Source organism: Cyprinodon variegatus, unplaced genomic scaffold (assembly GCF_000732505.1).
Source record: "Cyprinodon variegatus isolate N-32 unplaced genomic scaffold, C_variegatus-1.0 Scaffold1336, whole genome shotgun sequence".
Taxonomy (NCBI): Eukaryota; Metazoa; Chordata; class Actinopteri; order Cyprinodontiformes; family Cyprinodontidae; genus Cyprinodon; species Cyprinodon variegatus.
The window spans coordinates 151,569-163,011 of NW_015151789.1; the positions used below are offsets into that span (position 1 = coordinate 151,569).

General features: G+C 37.0%; 1 protein-coding gene across 1 annotated transcript; it reads left to right on the forward strand.

Moving 5' to 3' along the window:
• Window positions 1-2,324: 2,324 nt before the first annotated feature.
• Window positions 2,325-11,212, forward strand: LOC107102883. Its single transcript, XM_015402332.1, has 7 exons — window positions 2,325-2,458; window positions 3,539-3,645; window positions 4,814-4,899; window positions 6,751-6,967; window positions 7,566-7,672; window positions 10,846-10,957; window positions 11,202-11,212. The coding sequence occupies exons 1-7, from the start codon at window positions 2,358-2,360 to the stop codon at window positions 11,210-11,212; spliced, it is 741 nt and encodes a 246-aa protein (XP_015257818.1). The 5' UTR covers window positions 2,325-2,357.
• The last annotated feature ends 231 nt before the right edge of the window (window positions 11,213-11,443 follow it).

Sequence of the window (11,443 nt, forward strand, 5' to 3'; positions counted from 1 at the left end):
GTGAATTGGCGCTATAGAAATAAACTGAATTGAATTGAAGGATATATCTTCGTAGGCATTGTTTCATCATATATATGCCTATAAATGACTCTAAAAGGTTTAAAGTGTGATAAAGGACCTTTAAATCAAGGGACATGATATAGAATGTTAATTTTTCCTGATATACATAATGTTGTACTTCACAGCCATGAGATTATTGAATATCGGGCCCTGAGACCCCCTGTGGAGCCTGCTATAAAACCCATTTTCACCCTAACCTCTTTCTCTTTTGACTCTCCAAGTCATATCAAGGGGATTGCTTTGACTCTATTGCTTGCTTGCAATCGTACTGCACTTTTTCAAAGTCGGATCAGGTTCAGTACAGCAGCTTGCTTCAAAGAACGAGATAGACACAAGGGCAAAATGGTTGGTACCCCTTGTTTAATTGAAGAAAAACCCACAATGTTCACAGTAGCAACTTGAGTCAGACAAAAGTAATGATTTTATGAAAATGAATAAATGAAACTCGGACATTACTCCTCAATCATACTTAAACTCAATGATTAAAAAAAATAAAAGGGAAGAATATGTTGGGATCTGGAGGTCTGTCCACTTTCTCCACCAGAGGGCGTACAAGATCTCCTGGAGCCGGAGCTGATTGCACCACCTGTCGCTCGTCTGCTCATCAGGAGATCTGTATTTAAGGAGGCAGAGGACATCTCTCCAGTGCCAGAGTGTTTGCCAGTTACGGTTAGCAAGCCTGAGCCAACCAGCCTGTCTGAATCTCTGACTACCTGAAAACCTGAACCTGATCTGTTTTCTCCTCTCTGCTTCCTAGATTGAATCTGCCTGAAACCAGAAACCCTGAAGAGTTTCTTTGCCTGCAATCAGCCTGTCTGTTCTCTGAAGAACCCTGGAGAATTCTTCCTGTCAAAGACCTGCCTGCCCACTCTCTGAAGAAACTGGAAGGGAAACTCAAAATCTGTAATCTGCCAACACTCAAACCAAGCTCTTCCTCCGCCTAGCCCTCAGCCTGCCGACAGCCTCTGGACCCTCAAGGTTCCCCCCCCTCAGCCGCTCTGCTCAACCCCAGAACAGGTACAGCTCTGCATACACTCATCCTGCAAATTTCCTGGACCTCCACTAACTCCTCTGTCCCCTCTGCAGTGAACCCACTCGTGACCAAGTCCTGGATCTGATTACTCTGTGTGCATTTCAGAGTCCACCCGTGACCAGACGAGTTCCCCTTAGGATCTGTTTATTCATTGTATTCCAACTTCTCAATAAACCTTTGAACTTTTATCCTGCCTCTGAGTGTTCTGCATGTGGGTTACGCACCTGAAGCCAAACATGACAGAATATTGAGTATATTCTGGAGATTACATTCCATTAATAATTTTTATTAATGATTAATTAGCGAACTGATTGATAAAGTGTTTTTGAATTGCAATTAAAAAAAATAATAATAATAGAAAATGTAGAAAATTACATCCTGTAACATGGTACACAGTGCAATGCATATATTTCAACCTGGAGAGACTAACATGGAAAAATCAGCATTTAGAAAATGAGAGACTTCTATCAAGTCCACTGAGAAGAAAGTGGAGAATTAGAAGAGGAGGGATGTCTTTCAGGAAGTAAGGATGTCCAGGACTGTGATTGGCTTATATGAATGGGTGGAGCTGCACTGATTGGCTGGAGCAGAGGCTCATGGTGAAGAGCTTGGTTTCAGGTGAGAGTCTTCATTTTCTTTTTGATTTAATTTGGTTATTTGAGAATATTTGGGGAATNGAAGAGGAGGGATGTCTTTCAGGAAGTAAGGATGTCCAGGACTGTGATTGGCTTATATGAATGGGTGGAGGTGCACTGATTGGCTGGAGCAGAGGCTCATGGTGAAGAGCTTGGTTTCAGGTGAGAGTCTTCATTTTCTTTTTGATTTAATTTGGTTATTTGAGAATATTTGGGGAATTTTATGATAAAAGATGAATTTTTCATGAGTTCATGAAAATATAACTGGAAAGACGCTTAACATTTCTTGCTTGTTTTGATTGTTCCTTACATGATTGGAATTGGCTCATTGTCCAGAAATAGATGTGGTTGTATAAAACAGAAACATGCCATGATAAAAATGCTGCGGGCAAAGTAAGATAAAAGAAACAATAAATACAAGCATAACAGGTTCCACAAATTAAGCACAAAAAAGTCCCACCCATCAGACATGTACTTTACAGGGCTGACTAGAAACATGATCATGTGAAAAAACGTCACCTGCTGGTGTTGAAGAGGAAAGGAGAGAAAAGGGCAGCTTTCACCTTTCTGTAGCTCCTTATGAGGATTAATATCTAATCTAACTAAAACTCTGACTTCCTATATTTACAATGAGATTCAAACTGCAACTGCCCAAAAAATGGAATCAGTTCTTCTTTTACCTCGTCCTTTCTGTCGTCCTTCTGCTGCTGCTGCTTATGGCAACAACCAGGTGAGTGGAAATGACCAACTCTAACTACTTCAACATGTATTTAAAAAAAAGAAAGACAGAGGCTTGGCAGGGGTTACTATTAATACGTTCTTCATTGCTACTTATGCTTTTATGGAAGCAAATCGTTACCATATTTAAAATGAAAAATAATTTTCAGAAATGCTTTTTCATTTTAAGAATGTGGATTGCAAATGTGCATTGTTGACTCATAAATTAAATTAGTAATCAATCATCCAATTTGCATTTTCCATAATGCTTTGGGCTGCAAATACAACAAATACAAAGTTAGGGAGGATATTTGTTTAAATGAAGCGTTGAAATCAAGTAAAGAAAAGGCTGCTGTGTCCTGGTTCTAGGTGATAAATGATAAACATGGCTTTGAAAAAAAGAGCATTTTTGTTGTGTCAAGAGGTGAGAAGGACATAAATATTTTGTGCTTTTTGGTGGGTAGAAATGATTTATTGTTTAACTTCAAAACTGGAACTTCTTTTCCTAAATCTGCATTTAAAATGATAAAATTTCCAACTTGAAAATTTTTCAGAGAGCTTTGCATCAGAACCATTGAGTGAATCTGATTTCCAAAAGAAATTAAACTAAATGAAAATTTAAATTATGTTCAGCTCTTAACATCAGTTCTGATCAATAACTTTAAGGCGTTTGCTAGAAAGGGAAATATTTTTGAGAATCAGGAAATTTATGGTTTAAGCCAAAAGAAAAAAAACAAAATAATAAAGGAGAATCTAAATGAACTCCTTTATTATTATAATACCGGTAATATAATGAGATAAATAAATGTCCTGAGAATTTTGTCTTAAAAAGGTCTTGGAAACTTTCTTCCCTTCAAAGATAGCTGACGGGTATCGTGATTCATGCTAATATTAAACTCTTCATGCGCTCCTCTTGCATAACTCAAGGAAGTAGGTAACAAAACTCACAATGGAAAAGTACAGAAATGAAGCCTGAGTAAATAAAAAAAAATGGATTAACTTGGAACCTTAACACTGAACTGCCGCGGTAGAACAAAGGGTTGAGAATAACAATGGTTTAGTAAACATTTCCTCATCATTTGTTGTTCTGCAGGACCCATCAGACTTCTCACTTCTTTGGTAAAAAGAAACAAATCCACAATGATGGAGAGGTGTCTGTGCAAGATCATTTATCTCCGATGACGCCAACAGGAAAGACAGGTACAAATATGGTGACTGGATTTTAAACGACTCAATGTTTTTAAAGGCTTTAACAGGAGAAATGTCTTTTGGTTATGTTTTTTTTTTTTTAAATCCCTTCATTAGGATTCCTGAAAGCTAAATGTTTGGCTGCAGGTGCTCGACCTCTTGTTCAAATGCACAGAAAAACAACTCAAGTTTCACTGTTTGGGTTGAATATTTTAATTCGCATTATGGAGGACCAGTAAAGTCACCGAACAAAGATTAAAACCATTTAAATCCTAAAATATTTATCATGAAATTAGAAATCTATAATTAAACTGTTTTATAGTTGCACATTTTCAAGTAAAATATTATAGAAAATGTGTAAAGTTTATGTATTAAACTGTTATAAAACATCTTTTCTTTTCAAACCTTATTTCTAATTAGAGATTTAAGAGCCACAAATCATAAATCGAATTATAAATAATCCTCCTTATTACTCATTTCAAATGGTAATTCTAATCTCTACTTCATCTAGCACATTTCCATTATTTTTGCACTTGCATTATTCTTTTTTTCTTTTTCACATTGTGTTTTTGTGATGAAGAAACATCTTACTAATTAAGATTAAGTTAGAGGTGATTAAATGGTACCCACACATTCTCTTAAAGGTTTCCCTTTCCCATTTGGTCTTTGTGTGACCCTTGTTGCCTAAATCGTTAATGAGCTGTCAATCAATTTTTTACAAATGGTTAATAGGCTGTTACTTAGCTGCTAAAAAGTGTTACTAAACTATTAATAAGCTGTTGCTTAATCATTAATAAGCTTTTACTAAACTAATTATTAACTCAATCCAAACTTGATAGGTTGAGACAATTATATTATTTGATGAAAACTAAGCGGTTAAATAGCTGATGGGTCATGGAAATTATAACTTGAGCAGGTAAAGTAAAAAAAAATGAAACAGTGAAAAAGAAAATGGAAATGGAGAAGGGAATGACCTCTTAAATCTTTGATAAAATGATATTCATGATCCGTGATGGAATTTCAAGGTACCTTTTTTAAATGTTAGGACAGTTTGAAATTCCTCTTTTATAATCTAATTTAAAATGTGCAATTTTTAAGTTGTTTTTATTTTTTACTGATTTTCCCGGCCCCCCAAAGACTTCTGTATAATTTCTTTTTCACATTAATGTCATTTTTAAAGGAGAATCAGCATCTTTGGTGAAGGTCAAGGGAGCAAAAACTCTGCTGGTCTCTGCCTATTTGGAGCATCGCACAGCGGTAAAAGAAGTAAGAAAATTTATCAGATGTTTCAATTTCTCACACCTTCTAACATTAGAGACACATTCTGAAAATGATACTAGTGGAAGTAGTGAGACAGGAAATGGATTGATAGAGAAAGAGGTGGGAAGACGTGCAGCAACAGGAAACGACTGACAGCCATGTTGATGACCAACACCTGTTCTGAAAAGATTGGCATGTTTTTGTCCTTTAGATTTGCATGTTTTCTAAGCTAAAGCGAGGCTTTGAGTTTGGTCCACTCTGTAAATCCTCAAACTCAACACTATTTCTGACATTTTGCATTGAAAAAGCTTCCTGATTGGGAAGGGAAATGTCTTCAAACTGGGAAACAAAGTCCAATGGATTTTTTTTTAACATTCTTGGATTTTAATGTATTATAAATTACACAGCACATGAATTTTACAAAGGGTTTTGATGGTAGATAAGTGTGAACAGACCTGTAGATCAGATGTCATTTAGCACACCCTACACTTTTAAAACCTGTTAGGAAACCAAATTAAACACATTTTTTTTCTCTTGTAAAAGACACATATTTTCAAGAACTTACAGAGTATTTTGTCATTTGTAAAGTCATGTTTTTCTCAATCCTTTTACAATGAAATAACATTAGTGACAGAAGATAGATCTTTTTTCATTATTTTTTGTCATTATTCAGTAAATTGAATTAATTAAATTTAAGTTTAGTTTATTTTTCAGGCGTATCAGGCATTTCAGGAATATTAAGGGAAACCATAAATCTTTAATTTTCAAACTGGTAATGTACCAAAGGAAATTATTTTTCCGAACAAGTTGTGCTTGGAAAAGTATTTACGGTATAATCTTAAAATATATTGTTCCTTCTGTAAACATGGTCTGCTGATAACATAACGTTAAGTTCATGACTAAATATAGATCTCTTTTAATATAAATGCTTCATTTAGGTCCACTTCAAAACCTTTTTTCTCTCTCTTGACCCTTTTTTTTTTGTTTTTTCTTTATGTTTAACAAGCACTGATCCAAGGGCATTTAGATTGGGTTGATAGTTTTTAGATATAGTCATGGTTGTTTGAAAATATTTAGGGAATTTTAATATAAAGTATTTATTTTTTAGTTTTATTTCATGTGTTTCAGTATGATCAATAGTGTTCTAAAAATTTAAGAAAAATTTAGCTTGTTTCTTGGTGTAAAACAAAATTAATAATTTGTTTTACAAAAAGAACTTATCAGCAAATATCCATAGTCTCAAATTCTGGTTTCCAGGCCTCAGAACAGCTTAATTCGCCTGTTACTGTGCTTTTCATCAAACACATTCACAAAGTTATAAAGGTTTATGGCCCTAACACTTTTTAAATCTACACCCAGTACACCCAATTTGCTTAAACGCTCATCAGTCATGGTGCTTCAAAGAAACGCAAATGCAATTTCGCTTAACGGCACATTAAGCAAAATTGCATTGCAATACAATGAAGCTCTCATGATGTATGGCATGACAAAGTAGGCTATGCTAATTGGTGGTTGAAGGTTTAGTGATTGCATACATGCATGCATTCACTGGCTCATCAGTGCATTCAGCAGCAATGCCTTGAGCTCACGTAACATGCATGCATTCCTGCTTCCTCCATTTGTCCATCATTGCTAATTCTTTTTTATTTGTTAGTAAATTTTTCTCATTCATCTTGAAATATTTCAATGTTTGTCTCTGCTTCAACTCTGTTTGTTGGAAAGCCAAACCCCTGGAAGTTGGGCTAAAACATTTCAGTCCATCCCTCTGTGGTTTGTGTCTTGGAGCAAAGAAGCAGCACAGATATTTCTTTTTATGTCCTTTTTATGCACCAGTAATGGTTCTTCTTGTAATGCCAGGTTCGTGTCATTGTAATCACGCCTCGGAGCGAGCAGGCGGTCTTTAACTGCCACCTAGACTGCCAAAGACAGCTCTACGTATCCAAAGGTGTCATCAAGCTCAACAAGGACTTCTTTGGCTATCTATACGGGACGGCAGACATCATGTGTCCGCTTCCTCCAGGCTGTGAAACACCAGTTCACGTGGCCATTACCCTAAATGGCTCTAAAAGTGAAGGTACAAGATGTGCTAAACGTAATGGTTCAGAGATTACCATTTTCTCTGCTTTTAGGTGATGTACATAGTTGCTGTCCAATTTGAGGTGAATTCAGAAATAGTTTCATTGGATGTTCCCAGTTGTAGATGAAATACAATGCATGATAGATGTGTTATCAATTTCTTTTTAAATTCAGTTTATATATATAACGCTAATTCACAGCATTGCCTTTTTCTGTTTTAACCTGCTCGTGAGCAAAAACTAAATACCTGTTTGATATGTGTGCTAGAAAACTTATGTCACTCTACAAAAACACAAACTAAGCTTTCATTTGTGTTACCTGGATTTACAAAGCAAGTACCTTAATACTAAGAGCAAAAAAAAACAAAACTCTTACATAAAATGACCAAAGCCCACCTTCATCCGACAGATGGAAATAATAATTCACTTACTATATTTATATTTTAGTATCTAAATCTCTGTAATTTGATTTTGTATTGATTGGATTTTAGTTTATTTTCTGCGCAGGTTAATGTTGATTGTAAATCCTGCCTCTTTTTTAACTTTATTGAGTGGCTAGTCTTCAGAAGTTCCTTTTGTTTCTTCTTTTATCTTTAGATCATGAATTCCTGCAGGTTAAGAACCAAAAGGAAGAGACCAAGTTATTTCCTTACAACTTCACCGTGTGTTTCTCTGTCATGTTTGATTTCACAAACGTTCTGCAGGTAAAATTTAATTGAGTGCTCTTACTTCTATATCGCTTATCTAAAGCTGATGAAAAAGAACAAAAATGTCAAGTATTGTTTCTGGAATAAAATGCTAAAGGGCAAACGGATTATTCAAAAAGCATAGAGGAGACCTAAAGACTCCAAAATTAAACATGCATGGCTCGATGATTGTCTTATAAACGGGTCTGAATTTTCTGAGAACAAGCAACCTATTGAAAAACAGCCTGCCTGGCTTTGGTTACATAGGGATTAAGTAGTTTTCTGTAAAAGTTTAAAAAACAATCCACTGGACTTGGCTTCCAAGGTTTGAAGACGTTTCGCTTTCCATCCAGGAAGCTTTCTCAATTCAAATGTCTGGATCCACAGTGAGTTTGAGGCTTTATATATATGCAAGGCCTTGCATTGCTTGGAAACATGCAAATGGAAACCAATGAGTGGGTCGTGTGTTTCCATTGTTTGCCTGTAATAACTGAAACCTGTCTATGATTCTGAGGGTCTATAATTCTTCATCAGGATTAAGGAGCTTTGTAAGCACCTTATGCTCCCATCACTCATAAATTGCTTTTAGGTAAAAAGTACTAAGCATTCTCCAGAATCACAGTGTATGTGGGAAGAACAACTTCACTGCTATAACAAGCAGTTGCAGGAGGATAAATATGTGTTTCCTGGTTCGAGGGCCAGAATGAAGGCCACACTAATCCATACTGGATCTGGGGTCTATTTCATGAAGCAAGTTTAACAAACTCAGATTCTAATCCGCAACTCTAAATTGATCTAGCCAACGTTATTAATCACCAACCAAATAAATGTATCTTTGTTCATTCAGATGCTACTAAAAGTAGAGTGGATCCAGCCTGAGTGATAAATTGTTCACTGTGTGAAATAAACACAAATGACTGCCAGTTAAAATACAATGGTGCCATCATTAGCTGCAATCAAACATTATTACATCTTATAACTAAGCAAACACTTGACACTACTGAAAATAAGCAAAAATAGAGAAATAGGGGTTGTTTAAAAATCAGTTCAAAGTATGAGGGATGTTCGAAGTTTAAGGCTTTAAACATTTGAAAGTGTCCTTTAAAAATAGCAGATAAAATGTGAATAAACCCTGAAACAGAGATCTTAATTGCAGTCAAAACTGCAGTCTATGGTGAAGAATGAATAATGGCTCAGGAATGCATTAAACTACGATGAGGCTGAAAGAACCGTTAGCCTAGCTGGCTTCAGGGGTTGTGGTTCTGGTCTGGTCCAACTGAAACAAAGAGAGGGTTAGCTCAGGATGTAGCCTCTATAAAGTGTTCAGCAGTTCACTCTAGCAGTTAGCTTCAGCAACATGTGACTCGTTCAGTCTATGTAGTGAGCATTAGCATTCAGTTAAAATCTTAAAACCATCAGGAATTGAATCAGAAAGCTTATTGCAAATAAAACTCAAACACAACTATCTATTCTACCTTTAGTTCACCCAAACAGAGCACTTATTAGGCATCAGAGGAAAAGGGTTGGTACTGTTTTGGTTCGGTGGACTGAAGGCCTTCGGCACGGTCCGGTTCTCTGCAGGCCCAATCCTCTGTCTAGTCCGTTTGTCCAACAGCAGCTCAAAAAGATTTGGATCAATCCAATGCAATAACAAGAGACGATTTTGCCAGGGGGTTGATTTTATAACTCACGGTAGGAAGGGACGTCTCTCTTTTAGCTACGGTGGTAAGCTTGTAGCCGCAGTCTCCAGCAGCTCCTGGATGCTGCTCTATCTCTCAGCCTCAGGCAGTCATGATCTGGCGGCTTCTAACGGCTCCTTCGACGAACAGCAATTGGGGGCCCCGTTGTTCTGCAGTTAGTTTCAGGTTAGCAGAGCTGGATTAACTCATCTCTGTCTCTGCTGCAGCAGGCTTTAGGGAACACTGTGTTCAGCTCCTTCTGGATCTCAGGAAAAAGGCAGTCTGACTCGGTGCAGACTTGTCCAGAGGTGTTTTGGTTGCTTCTTACCGTAGCCTTCAGCTGGAAGCCTTTACAGGCACGGAGCCATCGGCAAAATAGAGGCCGTTTCCCAATATGTGTACCTGTGCGTTCTCATGTGCTCGTAAAACGTCTTCAGCCTCGGCCCTAGCACTGTTCCAATTCACAAGAACAGCAGACCGAAAACGGTCCCCAGATGTTGTTCTCACCCCTCACTATTTACCGAGTATGCATCAAAGCAGACTTGTCCGTTCTTGAGATTGACAGCTGTCCAAGCTTGCACTGCGGCAGCAGCAGCTTTCAATGGACCGCTCCAATGAAAGTTAAAAATTCTCCTTTCTGTTGCTGTTGTTCAAAAGTACGTTTTAAGATCATTTAATGCGAGAATATTATACTTTAAAGCGTCACTACATGGTCCATTTAGCGCTTTAATGCGTAATTTAAAAAAAATGATTCTAAGGTTCAGAGGACCTCCGAGGCTAACGGCAGCCAGGGCTAACGGCAGCCTGTCTGCTGCAGCCCTCTTTCTGCATAACCGTGTGTGAAGGATCGCTGGCTCTGATGGCGATTTTTTTGTTTTATTTGGCAAAATGTTAATTTGATTTTAGTTTATCTGACTGTGTTCATTATTATTCCCCCACTAAATGAAAAAGGAATAATTTATTGTTATCAAGAGACTATTAATAAGAGGAGGTGAAATGCAGCTCCAGACGAGCCGGGTATGTGGTGACGTCACGAGTACGCTTCTGTTTTTCTAAACCTGAAATATGGTACACTGAATTTGCCATTTCATAAAGAGAGCTTCCTCAACCTCTGTTTCAGTCACTGTAGTATCATTCTCCCCAGAGTTAACCTGGTCAGCAGCAGGTTTTCTACAGTCACCTCAGAGTGTCCTCTGTCTCAGCTCTCCTAAAAGCCAATCCACATTGTTTTATTTTCTGATTTAGCCAGAGTTTTGCTGCAGTTTTGTGAATTAAAAAAAATCATTAACTAGGTCCATTAGGTCTGGCACATTATCTTTTAAAACAATAAAGATAACATGATTGCATAGATTTTTACTAAAGCTTTTAGTAAAACAATATCAACTCTTAGGTGTTTTACATGATTGAAAGCTGTCTGCTCTACCAATAAATATCAAGAACCCAAAAGCCCAGCGCTCTCTGGCATCCATATTTTTTCCAGTGTAGAACCTGAAAGCCTCCCATGTGTTGCAGCTGGTGCAGAGTTTGGAGATGCTTCAGTTACTGGGAGTGAATAAAGCTGTCATCTACAAGACCAGCTGCAGCCAGGAGACTCAGCGTGTGCTGGACTACTACGCTAGCAAAGGTTGGTATTGGACTTTTTAATTTGCATTAACGGCCTGATTTTACTTACTTTGACCAAATAGTTTTTCCCAAATTGTCGGTTAAATTTCTGGAGCAGGTTCTTGTAATAAAAGTTACATAAAGCTGCCTGTATTGATTGTTTTGATATTCGGCTTTTAATTCTTATTTTGTAAAGAAGAAGGTTTCCAAAGCTAGGTGCTATTTGTGGCACTTGATGTGACTTTTTTTGTGGCCTTTGATTGCAGTTCAGCGATGATACAAATTGAAGCCTATTGGAAATAGAGCTGATGCAGATGGATCCTTTTTATAATGTTTTCATATTCGAATTTCAGAGACAGTTTTATTTGTTTTAAATAGAAAATATTCACTACAACACAACAAATTATATTATTTCAGCTATGCATATCTTTACTGTTTTATTCTTGTGGCAAGTAGGACCACAAACATCCAGTGAATCTTTATTTTATAATGGCTGCATTTATTCACT

Coding starts and splice junctions, on each gene's coding strand:
- LOC107102883 (XM_015402332.1), top strand. CDS start 2,358: ATGAGATTCAAACTGCAACTGCCCAAAAAATGGAATCAGTTCTTCTTT. Junction 3,646..4,813: donor GACGCCAACAGGAAAGACAG/GTACAAATATGG, acceptor TCATTTTTAAAG/GAGAATCAGCATCTTTGGTG. Junction 4,900..6,750: donor ATCGCACAGCGGTAAAAGAA/GTAAGAAAATTT, acceptor TTGTAATGCCAG/GTTCGTGTCATTGTAATCAC.